Here is a 19,178-nt window from a genome sequence, read left to right as displayed (position 1 = left end):
TCGTCCACCCCATTAAGAGATGAACAAATGCAAAACATATTCCTAGCTTTGATAGCTTTCTAGCAATGTAAACATCTGACACCTTTCCCTACGTCCCACACTAAGTCTTAAGTTTCCACTGACATTGAAAAATCTGTCACATCAAATGTTATTGAGATCTTATCCGAGCTTTTAAACTTATGGTTCATACCAGTTTACTATCAACACCGATTTTAGCTGGACGTTTTCATTTATCAACATCAACTCCTTTGAATCTCAACTCCTAATCTTACATCTTCGTGCTAGCATTCCCATATGGTACCATTGCTTTTCATCCAACCCTAATCGTAGATCTCCTTCCCACGAATGTAGGCAATAACTCATTCGCCTCAAACGTCTCAAAAGCACCAACGCAGTAAAATCACGTAGTTAATTTGGAAAAAAAATTGACAGTTTAAATTTTTCATGAGTTCCACAAATCTTCATATCCTTGGATGTATAATCTTTTTTTTTTGTGTGTCAATCTTCGAGATATTAGAGCATACACAATACTGGCTTATTTATAGTTTTTTCAAACCAAAACTCTTGAAAATTGAAAAGGCTATAAGATAGTTTTTTCAAATCAAAGCATTTTCAAGCTGCTTGTTAATTAAAAAGCTTTTTTTATGAGTTCTTTTAATGTCTGTGTAAATCAAAACATTTTCAAGTTGCTTGTTAATTAAAAAGCTCTTCGGCTCTTCTCATGAGTTCTTTTAATGTTTGTGTCCTTCTCATATTTTTCAACCACTTATAGCTAAAGAACATATACAGACATCCTATAAAAAAAATAAAAAATAAAAAGCTCTCACATTGTGAGAGATACAATAAGCTTTTAACGAAAAGCTTAACTAAAAAGCTCTTATATTATGGATGTTCTTATGATCGAATAAAGTCCAAGCGTCACTCATATCCTAACTCAATTTTAGAGTAAGGCATTGAAACTCGATTTGCGGATTTCACCATATTGTAAGAATAACTTCTTTCACAATATATAAAATGGTTAGTAAACAACACAATTCGGGCTACTTGTTTCCGATCATCAAAACCAACAAGATTGATAAATAGTGTTAATCGCATCCGCCGATAATCTCATGATGACAAACAATTTTTTTTTTTTTTTGGGATAAAAAGAAGTCATCAAATCAACTACTACCCCAATAGTAGAAACCGAAATAACAAAATGAACTCTTCTCCCTTTTTGGTGAACAAAAGGTGGAAAAATAACTTCTGGAACACCTCAAAGGGATTAAAACTCAAATATAAGTTTGGAAGGATATGGACAAATAAAAAGAAAGTAAACAAAGAATATCAAATAGAAAATCATATACCAATATATTATATGTATGAATCACATAAAACGCATGCGACATGTCAATACATGGTCAAATAGAATTCAATCACATGCAAAGGCTATGTACTAGCGATCAAATTGTTGAATTATACAATCTCAATTCTCAAGCATGCATAAGAACAAATCATATAGCACCAATTTAAGAAAAATGAATCACATAAAGAAGTCATAAACAATCTCTCAAAGACATGGTAAGACATTGATGATCCATGTAGATGTGTGAACACCACATAGATTACAATTTCATCTCTTAAACTTAAAAATGTAGTTTAACTACATAACAGATGAAAATCATTGAAAGTTGTGTCATGTGTGAGATCCTAGTTGTAGCTTTCTAATCTATAAACACTGGAGTTAACAATGGCTTCTTGGAAAAATGAGCCTCTAGGTTCCCTACCACAAGATCAGCCATGGCTTTTACAGTCTCAACAGTGTCACTCCCAATATGAGGCACGAGTACTACATTATCAAGACCAAAAAGTTCTTCAGGGACATGTGGTTCATTCTCAAACACATCAAGACCTGCACCTGCTATCCACCTTTCAATAAGGGCGGATACCAGTTCAGGTTCATCAATGTGTGGACCCCTCCCAATGTTGATGAGAAAACCCTTGGGACCCAGTGCATCGATGACTTGGCGGTTGATGATGTGGCAAGTTTCTTCGGTTAGTGCACACGCCACAACAAGGATGTCACAGTGAGAAGCTAATTCAACTACACTGGGAAAGTATTTGTATTTTGATTCTGGTTTCTGTGATCTTGAATAGTAACTTATTGGACAGTTGAATGCTTCAGCCCTCTTTGCAATTGCTGTCCCTATTCTGCCTAGACCTATGATTCCCACCTTTTTGCCACTGAACTGCAACAAGGATTATAAACAAAATATGAAAAACACTAGTCCAAGATAGCATCCATGGCATACGACACTGAAAACATAACAATCTTGAAAAACGATTCATGATCCGACCTTTTTCTCTACAATGTAAATAGAATGAAAGTAATTATGTTGCATAGGTTGAAATAGTAAAAAAGGAGATGATGATGATGATGATGAAATCAAACCTTAGTAGTCAATTTGAAGTCGCTTTTCTTCCATAATCCACCTCTAACATAACGATCGCACTCACAAATCCCTCTCAACGTTGCCAACATCAATGCAATCGCCAAATCGGCCACATCTTCGGTCAACACATCGGGTGTATTAGTAACCCTAATCCCTTTCTCCTTACAATGCACTAAATCCACCTTGTCTAACCCTACACTAAAACTGGATACAATCTCCAGAGCCGGTAACGAGTCAATCAATTCTCGGTCGGCGCCAACTTTGGTGTTTCCGACGACGGCCCGAATGGAACCGGAGTTCTCCTTGAAAAGGTCGTTTTTCTGAGGGAGATTCCACAAGCGGAAGAGATTGAATCGCTTATCGAGTTCTTGTTCGAGGTAAGAAGACATGGGGTAGGTCATTAGTACACCGATGGCTTTCAATTCCATGATTGAGGTCGGTAAGTTTACTGGCCAAGCTGCCGCTACGGGGCTAGTGATAGAGAGCACACACACTACACACGGGCCAGTTGGACCCGATCCGAAAAAGCTTCTCAAATTTAATGTAATTATTAGAACCCATGAAAACCATTATTAATAATTTTTAATTATAATGACTAATTAAATATTTGAAAATTTTTATTAATTTACTAAGATTGAAATTGTGTCTGTAAGGTTATAATGATTAGTTAAAATTAAGTAGATGTTTGAAGTGTATATCAACTTTCACCTTGAGTTTTAATGTTTCCTCAAAAGACAAGAATCCAAGTCTAAACACATTGTTCTTTTTTTTCCAGAGAGATGTTCCAAAACTGAGGGGTCACTAATTGTTACCTGGAGTTGGAATAGATCATCGAGAGTTGCAACTGAAAATGTTGAGCTGGTAGATTGTGTGAAGATGCTTTCAGATTCGGCCCTCGGAAGCTCACGTGACTCTTGGTTTCACCTCTTGGTGTTGGCTTGGGCAATCCTTGGGGTTGTTCTTAGTGAGTTCGATTATGGCTATTTGGGATTCAAAGATTTGTCATTCGCTTACTTATAAACATTTCTGGAATATTTGGGTTCCCATCAAACTCAATTTCTTTTGTTGGGGATGTTGGTTCTAAACTGTTTGCCTTGCAAAATTAAGTTACCAAAAGGGGAGTCAGGACAACGGTTACTTGCAAGACATGTGGGTTTGAGGATGAGTCTTCCATTCACATTCTATTGCAATGTACTTGGGTGAAAGAGATATGGACTTCGCTCCAATCTTGGTGCGATCTGGACTTTTCACATATTTCTTCTCTTGAGGAGCTCCTATCCATCTCTCATGTTTATTGTCAATCCCAAATCAAAAAAGGTGACTCATACGGTGATCATGTATGCTCTATGGCCAATTTAGAGAGCTAAAACGACATGATTTTCAACAAAGTTCCCTATTCTCCGGTTCGAGTGATTGAAGATATACAGGCGACTACATTCCTTTGGGTGCAAATAGAGGGAAAAGGATCTCCTTAAATTGGGTTTCATGGTGTATTTTTTCCATTTTCTGTCTCTTAAACCTACATGTAGAGTTTCTTTTTTTTTTTTTTTTTTTTTCTTCTGGCCTTTTGCTGTTTGCTAGAGGTTTAATAAATTTTCGTTGTTCAAAAAAAAAATTAATATAAACATACAAGTTTATCCTTGTTTAAAAAGTTGTAGGGATTATCCCAGTCAAAAGTACTATTAACGAAAATAACAACAAAAATATTGAACTAATGTAACAAAATATTGAATTAAGACCGCGCATCCTCAGAAGTCTTGAAGAGTACTCTTGAAATGTGGTCCAGTCCGATACCTCAATCCACTTCCCATGCTGGCGACCGGAGGCCTTAATCTTTACCATGACTGACGAACCCTCGTTCCCACCTCCATTCTCGCAGCACCACTGAACTCTAACCTAACACAACCCATGCGAAATTACAATTCTCTTGGACATCCAATGACCAAACACATATGCGTCTAACACTCGTATCTTTCTGCTACTGCTTCTCTTCTAGTGACAGTAGTGCTAGAACCCAGAAGTTCTCCCATAGGCCACCGTCGATCATACCAGAACATATGATGAAACCTCTATATCCCATCGATACGGGTGGACTAGCTCGATAAAGCTAATCACAGGCCTTCCACATAATACCCCTGACCGATCTCTACTTTGAACCGTGATAACACTAAACACCCCGATCCGGCAAAAAAGGGAAACGGCTTTTCACTAACTACTTAGTGATTCACGGTATGCAAATGGCATATGACAATATTTGAAGATGTACCCCAACAGGAGCAAAGAAATAAACCAAGGATACACTTACTCAATCTACTACAGTATTCCAAACCAAAGCAAAATTCCCACAACAATGTGCAGATAAAACTGAAAGAAGGCAAAGATACATACCTGCAACATCGCCTGCTGGAGTCCTGACTTCTCCTGCCTGACACTGTAGGGCCTGAATCCTATCTGTTGGGGCTCCTGCCCTCCTCCTCGGACAGTCGGCCTTCTTGTGGCCCACCTGATCGCAGTGAAAACATAATGGGCTTGCCCCCTGAGAACAATCTCTGCTGACATGACCAACCCCGCCACACTTGTAGCAGCCTAAAGCCCTGGAACGACAAACTCCCTTGTGCACTTTCCCGCACGTGTTGCACTGACTCCAGCCCTACTGGCCTTTCACCCGATGATCAGAAGTCTTGGGTCTCTTCTCGGGACCCTCTACTATACGCACCTGACACGACCCTCTCTTCCCAATGTGTTCCAAATCGATCTCGTATCCTCGGACTCTGGAAGTCATATCCTTTAAGCTCTGACACCCTGTCACGCTCACCAGCTCACTCGCCAACGGCTGAACTACAACAGCTGGAACATCTTCTGCCCTAAATCGGGTCACAAACTCCTCCCAAGACATAGTCTCCAATTCAGAAAGCGTAATAGATCGCGCAATCAATTCCCAGCAACTCCTTGCCGCCCGATGTAGAAGATCCAAGGCGAACCGAACCTTGGCTCCCATGGGGTAGGGACTGGTGTGGAAAACACCTTTTTTAGGGGTGTCAAACCCAACAAATAATATGGGAACAATGGACTCCAAATACACTGCTTTAATGCACTAAAAAGTAGTACAAGGCAAGCAGGGTCGAACCAGAGAGTCACGGGACAAAAGTCTATACCTCTTTGCGCAAGGTACTTTGATCACAAAATGGGGATTTGTTTGCAAAAGTAAAATAATAAAATAACAATCTACTTCAAAAGCATGCACAAAATAAAATAAACTTGTAAACAATTTGATTGAATGGTTCTAGTTCTAGTTCTAGTTCTCAATGTTGTTGTTCAACTTGATTATGACTTGATGTAATTCATGATTTCTATTCTAAGTTGGTACTGAAAGATATTAACACGCTCTAATACCTCTCGCTTGTCAGATTATCTAACCAAAACATGCTCTTTTACTAGACCTAGCTTTACTAATTCAACCTAAACACGCTCTTAGATTGTATTGAAAAACTGCATTAAGTTTTGTACAAGCTTCCCAACAATGTTCATTTCTTCTCATACGCTCGGAAGTGTGAAAACATGTGATATATGTTTTACAATAAGAAAACTTATTGTTTGTTACCAATTATTAACTTTATAGAACGATTAGGTGCCCTAAAAGTTAATTAACTACACAAAAATTCAATTCATGAAAGTGGCCAATCAAACACAAATCAAATTCAAGGATTCTAGTTTGAACAAAAACATAATCACTAGAATAGAATCACAAATCAAACATCAAATCATATATTTCAAGTCAAGCAATCAACATGTTTTGAACAAGAACTAGAAACTAGGGTTTTTTAGCCACACATGGCTAAGAACAAATCAAACAAGTATAAAGATGGAATTTGAATGTTTAATGCTTACAAAAATGAAATCAAAAGTGTTTGCAATGATTAGGCCTTCTCAAAAGCTCCTAGAATTCTCCCAAAATCGCCCAAGATCGCCCCTAGTTGCTCTAGAAACCGTCCTTCCTGAAATGGCGACGTCTTCACTTTTTTTTATTAAAGCTCACGTGCTTTCCATAAGGCCATGCGTTTTTAGCATGGCCATGCCTTTTGCCCATGTGTTTTTGGCATGGCCATTTGTCTTGACCATGTGTTTTTGGCATGGCCCATGCTTTTTGCTAAAGATGAAATAAGTCTTCAATGTTGGCTCCATCTTCAGTCTAGCTTCACCACGAGTCATGTTGCTTAAATATAAGATGATAAAGGACAAAAACGACCCGTGTCGGTGTGACAGGAACCGTGTTTCAAACTTAGTCCTTTGCTATGATGACAATGCAACAATGACTCGGGTTATGTCTTCATGCTTTCCTCCATGGAATGACCGGTTCATCTTCTCTTCATGCTCCAAAGCTCCATACTCCAAGTTCCATGCTTCCAAGCTCCAAGCTCCACGCTCCATATTGTCTGCAAAATAAATCAAAAACAGTGAAATACCAGACATTCTTAATGAAACATACAGTTGCCCAAATAATTAACTAAATGCAAGAATTATGAAGTATAATGCTATGAAAGGACGGAAATAAACATGCCAAATAGGTGCATAAAATGCACCTATCAAACCTCCCCAAGCTTAGACTTTTCTTGTCCTCAAGAAAGAACAAAATTAAGAATCACCCTAGAGAAGACGATAGGCGACTAAAAAGAAACTAAGATGAAAATGGTAGGAACGAAAAGGACCTAAAGGGAATTAAGAGTGAATGCATGAAATAAAAGAAAAACTAATGAAAATAACATATGTACAAAAAAGATTAACAAAGAAGAATGAACCAAATAAAAATTCAAAAACACAAATAATATTTTATTGTATTATTATTATTAGTTATTATTATTATTATTATTATTTTTGTTTTTTTTAACGATCAGACTTTACATCGATGGGGCTCCAATCACTAATATCTAGGCGACCATCCTGCTACCTTTCATGTATCACAGACACCCAAAGTGAGGAAGACCACGAAACGATGTAACCCAATAATCCAACCATAGTTTTATTTAAACTTTATCTCTTAATTAGCTTTGTGAGTGAAAATAACATAGTCCGGGATCTCATGTCCTTAAGACTAGATAGTCAAGAATCAGAATCGACGCATCCTTAAGAACCCGTCACGGCAAATCAGCTTTCGCCGAAGCAGTGAGCCCACCCAAAGGGGCCCAGCTCCTATGCTTTCACTTTTTCGAGAGCCACAACTATCATATCACACAGTTCTTCATTCGCCAGATCTGACTTTGAGATGGATTCTGGTTTGATTGAACTTGGATTTGTATCTTCGTTTTGAGCTTGAGTTCTTCAATCAACTTTTTTAATTTCTTAAAATTTCTTCGATTGAGCGCTTGGAATTTTGATTTTGGGTACCGGATATGACGGTTGTACCCTTTCTTCATTCTTGACTGTGTGGATATGATACTTAAGCTCTCTGTTACCGCGAGGGTAACGCGTGTCAACAAATAGGTTCGTGTTCTGTGGGTCCAGAGTTGTCGATAAGGATTCTTTTTAAACATTCAGAAGCAAATCATCCTAAAACTGTTATTACCGCCCACAAAAACATTTCAGTATGCTATTTTTTTATTATCTAAAGTCGGTGTCTCGAATTACGATGTTTGGGTCTCCTAGTTATGACAGCTGATTCTACACTTCCGGTAACGATCCGGTCACTTTGGATTTTTTTTTTATTTTGATTTTTCATTTTCCCACTTCGCGGAGCTATCGTATGTGAATATTGTCCTCGTCTCGTATTATTTGGTTTTTGTTTATTTTTTTGTTTTTTTAAGAAACTAGGAAGAAAAATGGAAACTAAGAACATAAACGATTTTTTTTGTGTTTTTTTATATATTCAAAAAGATTAAAAAAAATGCTAAAAACAGAAAATCTTTTTGGATTTTTTTTTTTGGGAATGTTTTTTTTTTAATTTTATGAAATGCATGTAGAAACTAAAACCTAGTGCATGAAAAAAATGAAAATAAGAAAAGTAAAAATTTTTTTTTTTGATGAAATGTATGTGAAAACTAGAACCTAATGTACAAAGACCCCTCCCCAAGCTTAAGATTAAGCATCGTCCTCGATGCTTGGAGAGGGTAGGGCAACCCACTAAGACACGGATGTATAACTATATAGAACATATGAACGGATTCGCAACAATTCTAACCAAACAAACTTAAAATCAATGTGTAAAACTTGAGATATGGAAGGAATGTATCGTTCGAATGCTTGAATTTGTGATGTGTGCTTGACGTTTTCACTTCATCTTCAACCTCAAGAAAGCTTGAATTCTTCAATGGCGGAATGCCCGATTGGAGATGAAAGCTTCTAATTTTCCTCCAAAACCACCTCCCCAAGCTTGTTCTTCAAACCCTATGCAAGAATTTTGAAACTCAATACAAGAATTAATTCGAACTTTATAAATCAAGAACTAGGGTTTATGAAAAAAAAAATCAATTTTTACCCAATGCATGATGAATTCGACCTAGATGGTGAATGAGATGAAGTTAGGAACCCATAATAACATACCTTTGCGCCTTAATCTCAGATTGATTGAAAGAAATCGAACCCTAGACTAGGGTTTAGGAGGATTCGGCCGAAGATAGGTTTAGAGGGAAGGAGGGAAAGAAAATCACACGATCGTGAGAAGAAAGAAAGAAGGAGAAACGCACGGTTAATTGAAAATCGAATAAACTTGTGTTTATCAGGTCGCTCGATCGAGGCTGTGCTGTGCTTTCTCGATTCGTCAGTGAGTTACTAGCCGTGCGTTTTTCTAATTAGTGTTTAGGGGCTGTACGCTTTTTGTGATTATCGGGAGCTAGCGACCAATATACATGGACCATGCGTTTTTGGACCATGGCCGTGAGTTTATTTTTTTTATTGGGAAGATGCGATGCGGACGCACGGTCTAAGCAAGGGTCATGCGTTTTTTCTAAGCCCGTGCGTTTTGGAGCTTAGGCCGTGTGTTTTTTTTACCTGTTTCTTGTAATCCTCGATAGCATCGCACGGGTAAAAAAAATGACTGTGCGTTTTTGCCTTCGTCCATGCGTTTTCAAGCTAGCCCGTGCCAAAAAACTTTTTTTCTTAAAAACCTCGATGCACACACATTGTTTAAAAATCAGGTCGTGCTTTTTAGCATGAGCCCGTGCTTTTTTCGTGAGGCCCGTGCGTTTCCTTTCTGTAAACATCAAAATCACGATTTTTTTTTCTAAACCAATTTACTCTCGACCATTAGATACGAAAATTATTTGTATGGAACCCTCGAAAAGACTCAAAAACATTGCAACACGGAAGAAAAAAGTAAAATAAAGAAAATGGAAAGAAATACTCCCGAGTTGCCTCTCGGTTAGCTGCCCTTGTTTCAAGTCTTTGACTCGACCTTGCCCTTTAGATTCACTCAATGTAGTTCGGGCGTTCCAAGCTATCAACCTCCATGTCTTTCTCTTGGAAACCTTCATAGAAGACCTTTAACCTGTGACCATTAAATTTGAACACTTTTCCAGTTTTGTTACTCTTAATCTCAACTGCACCATGATCAAATACATTAGTAACAATGAACGGTTCCACCCACCGGGACCGTAACTTACCGGAAAGCCATTTAAGTCGAGAGTCATAGAGTAATACCTTTTGACCAATCTCAAAGGTCTTACGGGAGAAGTACTTATCATGGAATACTTTGGTCTTGTCTTTGTAGATGCGTAAGCTCTCGAAGGTTTAATTTGGAATTCCGCCAACTCTTGAAACTTTGCCTTTCAGAGAATACCCTTTTAATGGAACCCCATGTTCTTCTTTTCATCTATAAACTCCACATTTCCCAACATCTCATTATCCAACTTGAATTTTTTTGGAATCTCCTTGACCAAATTTTTATCAAAGTTCCTACTTAAAGCCAACTCTAAAAAATCATGGTTAGTCAACTCAAAGCATTCTTTAGTCAAAGGCTGAACAATATCCACACAATTTAAAGAGTGAACATCACTTGGGTACCTCTTCTCTTCAAAAATATTGAAGTTAATGACCTCCCCATCAAATTTCATTGATAAAGTTCCATTGTAGACATCAATTTTGGTTTTTGTTGTTTTAAGAAAAGGTCTACCCAAAAGTATGGAACTTGAATTTGGAGAGTCATCATCTCCCATAGCTAGAACATAAAAATCAACTGGGAAAACAATTTCATTGACTTGAACTAACACGTCCTCTAGTACACCTTTTGGGTGTACTATCGACCGGTCAGCAAGTTGAATGTTTACACCGGTTTTGCTCAATGTTCCTACGCCAATTGATTTGTAAACAGAGTACGGTAGGACATTTATAGATGAACCTAAGTCAAGCATAGCTTGAGGTACATGAAGATTCCCCAATTTGCAAGGCACATTAAAGACGTCGGGATCCTTGCACTTCGGGGGCATCCTCTTTTGCAAAACCACTGAAATGTTCTCACCAACTTTTACCGTTTCATTACCTTTAAGTTTCTTTTTAGATATGCAGAGTTCTTTTAGGAACTTAGCATATCTAGGTACCTGTTTGATGGCATCAAGGAGTGGGATATTGACATGAACTTTCTGAAACATTTGCATGATCTCACTCTCCTCTCGTTCTTTCTTTGTGTTCACCAATCTTTCGGGAAATGGAGCGATTGGAGTATATTTGACTTCAGTGGTGGCAGACTTCATTTTTTTGGATTTTTCTTTATTTTCCTCCTCATTACTCGACTTCTTCACCACTATCTTCTCTATTTCTTTTTCTTGATCAACCGATACTGATGGGCCATCATAACTCTTTCCACCTCTCAATGTGATAGCACATACGTTGTGCCTTGGGTTTGTCTCAGTTTGGGCAGGTAACTTTCCTTGAGATTCCAACCTACTAACCGAAGTAGCAAGTTGTGAAATTTGTTGGTCTAGGTTCTTGACGCTTGCTTTTGTCTCTTTTTGAAAGGTTTAGGTGCTAGTAGCCAAACTCTTCACTATATCTTCTAAGGACATACTTGATGAACCCGATTGTTGAGGTGGATGTTGTGGCTGCCTTGGATGGAAATTTTGAGGTTGAAATAATGGTCTTTGTTGGTATAGAGGTGGTTGTCTTGGTTGATAACCCATGCCTTGATTATGGTTTCACCCTTGATTTTCTTGGGGCTGATCATAAGCTCTTTGATTATTCCCGGAGTAGCCTCCCATTGCATTTGCTTCTTCATATTCTTCTTCTTGCAATTGAGGACACATATCGGTCGGGTGTCCCACTTGAGTTCAAATACCACAAGGACAGGGTGTGGATTGCACACCTTTGTCCTTAGCAAGCATCATTACCACCTTAGTCAACTCGGATAGTTGAGCTTCAATTTGAGGAGTGTGCACCTCTTTTACACCTCGGGGTGCATCCGTGTACCAATCTTCATCTTGACTGGTATGCTTTGAATCCTCCGCCATGTTTTTTATAAGATCTCGAATCTCAGTTGGGTCTTGTCAGTCAAAGATCCTCCACTTGAAGCATTAAGAAGTCTTCTTTCCCAAGTTGTCATGCCTTCAATGAAGTATTGGAGGATTTGATACTCACTAATACCATGCATTGGGCAACATGCACAAAGCTTTTTGAACCTCTCCCAATATGTATGAAAGACTTCTCTCTTGTGTTGTTTGATCCCAATTATCTCTCTTCTTAGGTCCGAGGCTTTCATTTATGGGAAGTATTTGTCTAAGAAGAGGCGTGCAAGATCTACCCATGTGTTGACCGTTCCCGGTGGAAGGTCATAAAGCCAATCTTTTGACGAGTCTTGCACTGCAAAGGGGAATGCCCTAAGCTTGATTTCGTCCTCCGTGACATTGTGTGGTTTCATGCCAACACACATAACATGGAACTCTGTGAGGAATTTGTGGGGATCTTCATTTTCTAGGCCTCAAAAGCTTGGGAGGAGGTGGATAAGACCGGATTTTAGTTCAAGGTTTGTGGCTGCCGGATATGTGATGCAAAGAGGATGTTGAGTAACCTCTTGCATCGCCCATTGGCGAAGGGTTTGTTCGGGTGGAGGATTTGGAGGTGGATTCCCTCCATGGTTATCTCCCATGGTATGAGTAGGAATTGAGGATTCTGTGGGTATGGAGTTTGGGATGTTATGAGTAAGTGAAGAGGGTGGAGTGGTATTTTTGGATGAGGATGGTTGAGGTGAGAGTGAGAGGGTTTCTGTTTCAGTTTCTGACACACTTGAGAGGGGTATATCCTCCCAAATGTTGATGACCGGAGAGGTAGATGATGAAGATGTTTCGAAAACCGGTTGCCTCTTACGAAGCTTAGCTTGCTTCCGTATCCTCTTTGCAGTCTTCTCTATCTCCGAGTCAATTGGAAGTGGTATACATGTACGAAGAGATCTTGGCATACACAATTAGTAACACCGTGTCCCCGACAACGGCGCCAATTTGTTAGGGGTGTCAAACCCAACAAATAGTAGGGGTACAATGGACTCCAAATACACTACTTTAATGCACTAAAAAGTAGTACAAGGCAAGCAGGGTCGAACCACAGAGTCACGGGACAAAAGTCTATACCTCTTTGCGCAAGGTACTTTGATCACAAAGGGAGATTTGTTTGAAAAAGTAAAATAATAAAATAACAATCTACTTCAAAATCATGCACAAAATAAAATAAACTTGTAAACAATTTGATTGAATGGTTCTAGTTCTAGTTCTAGTTCTAGTTCTAGTTCTCAATGTTGTTGTTCAACTTGATTATGACTTGATGTAATTCATGATTGCTATTCTAAGTTGGTACTGAAAGATATTAACACGCTCTAATACCTCTCGCTTGTCAGATTATCTAACCAAAACACGCTCTTTGACTAGACCTAGCTTTACTAATTCAACCTAAACACGCTCTTAGATTGTATTGAAAAACTGCATTAAGTTTTGTACAAGCTTCCCAACAATGTTCATTTCTTCTCATACGCTCGGAAGTGTGAAAACATGTGATATATGTTTTACAATAAGAAAACTTATTGTTTGTTACCAATTATTAACTTTATAGAATGATTAGGTGCTCTAAAAGTTAATTAACTACACAAAAATTCAATTCATGAAAGTGGCCAATCAAACACAAATCAAATTCAAGGATTCTAGTTTGAACAAAAACATAATCACTAGAATAGAATCACAAATCAAACATCAAATCATATGTTTCAAGTCAAGCAATCAACATGTTTTGAACAAGAACTAGAAACTAGGGTTTCTTAGCCACACATGACTAAGAACAAATCAAACAAGTATAAAGATGGAATTTGAATGTTTAATGCTTACAAAAATGAAATCAAAAGTGTTTGCAATGATTAGGCCTTCTCAAAAGCTCCTAGAATTCTCCTAAAATCGCCCAAGATCGCCCCTAGTTGCTCTAGAAACCGTCCTTTCTGAAATGGCGACGTCTTCACTTTTTTTATTAAAGCTCACGTGCTTTCCATAAGGCCATGCGTTTTTAGCATGGCCATGCCTTTTGCCCATGTGTTTTTGGCATGGCCATTTGTCTTGACCATGTGTTTTTGGCATGGCCCATGCTTTTTGCTAAAGATGAAATAAGTCTTCAATGTTGGCTCCATCTTCAGTCTAGCTTCACCACGAGTCATACGCTCGGATAGGTGGCGTGATGGTTGGTATTGGTCTTTGTCTAAACCAATCTTTGGTGGGGAGGTGAATAGTCAATTGGTTGATCTTATTTCAATTTTAGAAGAGGTTGATCTTTCTAATGGCAGTGATGAATGGAGGTGGTCGCTTAATGGGTCAGTTTCTTTTTCTGTTAAAGATACTCGTATGCATATTTGATAATACGATTCTTCCGGATCTAAACTTTCCCATGACGTGGTTCCGATATGTTCCTAGAAAAGTATTGATTCTTGTGTGACAGTTGTTCATAAACCTTTTTTCTACAATGTGGAATTTAAGTCAGAAAGGGAAGGAGTTAGACTCTTTATTATGTCCAGTTTGTTCGTTGGTGTCGGAAGAGACAGATCATGTTCTTTGGTCTAGTGAGGTGGCTAGTAATATGTGGCCGAAGGTTTTTATGTGGGTTGATGTTGAACCTACTCATATGTTTCTTCTCATGCAAGTGGTTGCTTAGGTTGATAATTTACTTCTAACTGTTTTGCAAAAGTTGGCGTTAGAAGCGATAATTTACGTTGGCATGTGGGTCTTATGAAAATTATGGAATGAGGTTGTGTTTGGGGATAAAATTCCATTAAAAATAGTATTTTTGATAGTATAGTTGAGTGTATTTTTTGTGGATTAGTAATAAATATAATAAGGTTAGTATTTCTTGGAGTGATTAGCTCCAAAAGTTGTTTTTGAATTTAACAATGTAATTGTTTTTTTTTTTTTTGGTTGTTAACTTCTTGCTAGTTTTTTCTTATAATTTTCAACCGTTAAAAAAAAACGTCGTAACAGCACCAACGTGACCCATCTTTAACTTGAACATTAAACCCCAACTAAGAGGGACATGGAAACATAAAATATGTGAAGAGTTCATGAGCAATGACATAGTAAGGCTCCATGATTGGAGCAATATGACTAGAGGCTTGAAAATTGCATTGAAATCATAAATGTAATAAGGTAGATAGAGTATTCACGGGCTTCATGCGAGATCAAAGTATCGTGGCCAGTTAAAATCAAGAATTTGTCGAGGAAAATCCATGAGATGGAGATTGAAATGCAAACTAATAGCAATAAGATTATGACACTATATATGTAGACGCCATTTTTGTTCTATTGCTTTGCTCCAAAAGCTTGCCCACAAAGGGTCCCCGATCCTCCAACAAGTTGCGATTATTATGTTATAATAAAGACAAATTGCACAAAAGACACAAAATTCACAGAAAAATTAGATTTTGATATTATGTTTCATTTTCAATTAAGTCACTACAGTTTATTTTATTTATAACTTTTGACACTCAAGAAATTATGTCACCAAAAAATCACGTTATCAAAGAATGACACGTCACCATGCATTGGTACTTTACAACTCGGTTGGTCAAGTGGTTAACATTGAAACAAATTAAAAATTGTCAAAATTACTAATACGTAAAAACTTAGTTTCCTAATTGTAAGAAAAAGTAACAATTTCAAAATAATTTTTTTTAGAAACTCAATGTCTTTTATATTTTTTTAAACGTAGTGTCTTAATTTTGTATTTAAATTGCATAACACATTTATACTAACATACAGTACTTATGAATTTAACAACAAAATACATTATTTCTGAAATTTAACTACAAAAGATAAGCTCGTACTACTAATATATGCCATATTACGGCTTTAAGTCAACATAGAAAATTAGTTATCATATGTTTAGGAAAACACTTTATCCAAACAAAAGATTTATCAAACTTTCCACTTCCATAACATGCTCTAACTAAACCGGCTCTTTGCCTTTAATATTAGAGTTTCAACTTAAAAAAGCTAATTCTTTAAAAAAAAACAGCAATAAGCTTAGTGTTAAAAGGTATTCTCATCATAAAATCCTTGTCCTAATAATTTAAAAAAGAAAACCAATTTGAAATTCTCTTACCAACTCTTTTTGTAAAAATAAAAGATTTATTTTGAAACATTATAATAGTCTAAAGTTTAAACACAAAAAATGAAATTTAAAAACACACGGGACAAAATCCACTACGTCATGAGTTCCATTGACTCATTTTACTACACCCATCCTAAATCATGGAAGCAGTGGCGACGGACGCAGACTGTTTTAGTAGGGGTGTCCATCGTACTTCAAACGGGTGCACCTAATAGAAAAAAAAAAAAAAGTTTACACTGCATGCCACAAATTGAGCAGTGGCCCGGGACCCCAATTGCCCCGCTAAGGTCCGCCCATTGGAAGCCGTCGGTGTACTCATGGAACCGTCCTTCTCTTAATTTAATGAGTAGCTATATTTCTCTACAACAAAAATATGAAAAATATAAGTAACATTTATTCAAATATAAGAGCTACAAATCAAAAGTCGTTATATTAGAATCCGCCAATTACTTGAAGACACAATATATCAATGAATGTGTACGTGTCCTGTCGTGTAACTGTAAATAGAGTTTCGATCTGTGTCATTGGAATCTCCTATCTGTCTTCAAGGCGTTCTGATTACTAAATAGGTACGCATCCAACAATCACTGGACTCATCTTTCCTACCCCCGTTGACCTCAGACAACCAACCTTGATCATGGAAGCCATCGGTGTACTGCTGACGACCCCGGTGTATTCTTACCTCGAAGAAAAACTGGATAGCCGCTTCAAGCTTTTCCGCATCTGGAACTTCCCTCAAAAGGACGAGTTCTTGAAGGAGAACTCCGATTTCATCCGCGCCATCGTCGGAACCCCCAATTTCAGTGTCAACCGAGAAGTGATCGACTCGTTGCCGGCTCTGGAAATCATATCGAGTTTCAGTGTCGGATTAGACCATGTCGATTTGGCGTATTGTAAGGAGAAAGGAGTTAGGGTTACAAATACACCGGATGTATTGACGGAGGATGTGGCTGATACAGCGATTGGATTGATATTAGCGACGTTGAGAGGGATCTGTGAGTGCGATCGGTATGTTAGGGCTGGATTGTGGAAGAAAGGTGACTTCAAATTGACTACTAAGGTTAGATTTTTTCATCTGCTCGTAAAAACTTTCAGTGATCTTATCTACGCAACGTACTGTTTTACTTATTCAAATATTGATGCTGTTTCATAGCATTATTGATGTTAAATAGTGTTTACATAGTAGGCATATAAGTATTGCTCATGAAATAGGGTTACAATGGCTTTGACATTCATTTAAAAGGCTCAAATATCCATTTAAAAGGCTCAAATTTCCGTTCAAAAAAAAGGTTCAAATATACTTGATGAGTGATATTACATACCCAACTAATGTTCATAATTTTTAACTGATTTAGAGCATTATGTATGTGCAACATGTTATAACACCAAATAGGTGCTACCTCACATGTCACATGACCCATGGTGTTATAACACCAACCATTGTGGAAAATGGTTATCATGTTATAACATCCACGAATTTCTATGTCATCATTTCTTTATTATTTTTTTAAGTTTTTTTAATAATTAATAAAACAAATATAATTTTAAACATACTATTTAAATAAAACATAATATTTAAATTAAACATAACATCTAGGCTCAGTTATTTTTTCCATACCATTTAAATGTGTGCAATCAATGCCACTTCTTTTCAATGTGTGCCCTTTCCATGTCACTTCTTTTCAATGTGTGCAATCAATGCTTCCAAGTATTCTGGAAAAGCCATGTCTTTCTTCATGTGCTGCATACAATTCTTGTATATCATGCAATGAAGGTTTTCGTAAATAAACGCCACTGAATGTTTTAACAACACTTTTTGACAATCTATACAAACTTTCTCTTACAGTTTTTTAAAACGAACATTCTCATATAATCGTCCATGATATCGGGAGCAAGAAACGTCGACTGCATTATTCATCTGGCTGATCACTCTTTTTGGGAAGATTGAGGGATAAGATATGAAGGAAATGTGTGGAGCGAGGCCGATAATTTTGGAATGAATTACTATGGTGTGTCGTGACGCAAGAAAATCTAAGGAATCAGCAGAAGTGCAGAACAATTGGTTAAGAAGCTCCGAGGAAACCATTGGTTACGAAGCCACAAGGGGACATATCGGTTACAGATCCAGCCAAACTGTACCAGATAAGAATTGATTTTATCATAGAGAAAATGACTTACCTTTTTTTTTACCCAAAATAGTCATAATAATAAAAAATATCTAAAATAGTTTTTATTTTAACAGGTCATATCTATAAAAATTGGAGTCGTGTGATTTTCGATCTTTAAAAAAAAATGACTTCGTTGGCCTACGGAAAATGACGGCGTCTACAAAAAAAAAGTGACGTTATTTGAAAAAATATAAAAATATTGTATTTTTTGGAAAAACATGTATTGTCATGTCATGTTGACCGTAAAACTCAAAAACCATCATGTAAAAATCAAAATTCGCACACGATGCAGAGGTATGGAAAAAAAAAACTCCATGCCCATTTGTCTGATTTTTGGAGCCAGATTTTCACTATTTTTTTTGTCTTATTTCACTATAACTTTTTTCCGATTTATGTTTTATGTTCTTATTAACTAAACATGAGTTCTAACATTTCTGAAGATGTTACTATTTTAAATGTTATGTTTAATTTATGTTTTACTATTCCTAAATAAAATTATTCATCATCATCGTTACCATCGTAGATATAATCCACCAAGTCTTTTCAAAGTTGTCTGTGTTTTTGTATGTCTTGAATGTCAACGACTCTACAAATATTTTGTTGTTCCCAATTGAAATTGAACATGTCTAGGCTCAGTTGCGATATAAGGTGCAATATTTTGTCTTTTTTCTTCTACCATAATGTTTTTTTTTTTTTTCGAAAGAGACTACGACCATGTTATGCATTATGATACATGCATATATAATATATCGTAGAGTTTCTAACTCCAATAGTCATGTCGCATGTTCTACTATGCGTCACTTCGATTTTAGAACTCTAAAAGCACGTTCCATATCTTTATGTGCTATTTCTTGTCTTCTCTTGAATAATTTATCTCTTGGTTCCACCGGGTGTCTGAATGTCTTTACGAATGTGGAATACGCAGAATATATTTCGTTTGTAAGGTAATACTCAAACTTATATTTGTTTTCATTCACTATGAAATGAGCATCTGATGTATTTCCTAATAAATTATCGTCGAATATTG

The 19,178-nt window shown here is 37.1% G+C and overlaps 1 protein-coding gene and 1 long non-coding RNA gene across 2 annotated transcripts; one reads left to right on the top strand and one right to left on the bottom strand.

Moving 5' to 3' along the window:
* Positions 1–1,479: 1,479 nt before the first annotated feature.
* On the bottom strand, positions 1,480–2,940 carry LOC145116755 (glyoxylate/hydroxypyruvate/pyruvate reductase 2KGR-like). The gene is made up of 2 exons (XM_079053082.1): positions 2,432–2,940; positions 1,480–2,228 (listed from the first exon to the last, which is right to left on the bottom strand). Exons 1-2 carry the CDS (start codon positions 2,858–2,860, stop codon positions 1,704–1,706), a joined length of 954 nt encoding a protein of 317 aa, XP_078909208.1. The 5' UTR covers positions 2,861–2,940; the 3' UTR covers positions 1,480–1,703.
* A 13,500-nt stretch (positions 2,941–16,440) lies between these two features.
* LOC145116753 (uncharacterized) lies at positions 16,441–18,504 on the top strand. Its single transcript, XR_013712286.1, has 2 exons — positions 16,441–17,043; positions 17,830–18,504. It is a non-coding gene; the product is annotated as an uncharacterized LOC145116753 (long non-coding RNA).
* Positions 18,505–19,178: the final 674 nt, after the last annotated feature.

This window comes from Lactuca virosa, chromosome 5 (assembly GCF_052849685.1).
Source record: "Lactuca virosa cultivar CGN04683 chromosome 5, Lactuca_virosa_CGN04683_v6, whole genome shotgun sequence".
In the NCBI taxonomy this organism is placed as follows: domain Eukaryota; kingdom Viridiplantae; phylum Streptophyta; class Magnoliopsida; order Asterales; family Asteraceae; genus Lactuca; species Lactuca virosa.
The sequence above is the reverse complement of the archived record's forward strand: the minus strand, read 5'-3'. Positions and strand labels throughout refer to the sequence as shown.

What these genes read in the sequence shown, in the direction of transcription:
- LOC145116755 (XM_079053082.1), bottom strand. Translation starts at nt 2,860, where the DNA reads ATGGAATTGAAAGCCATCGGTGTACTAATGACCTACCCCATGTCTTCT. An exon ending in ACTTCAAATTGACTACTAAG is followed by an intron (nt 2,229 to 2,431) that starts GTTTGATTTCAT and finishes TCCTTGTTGCAG; the next exon opens with TTCAGTGGCAAAAAGGTGGG.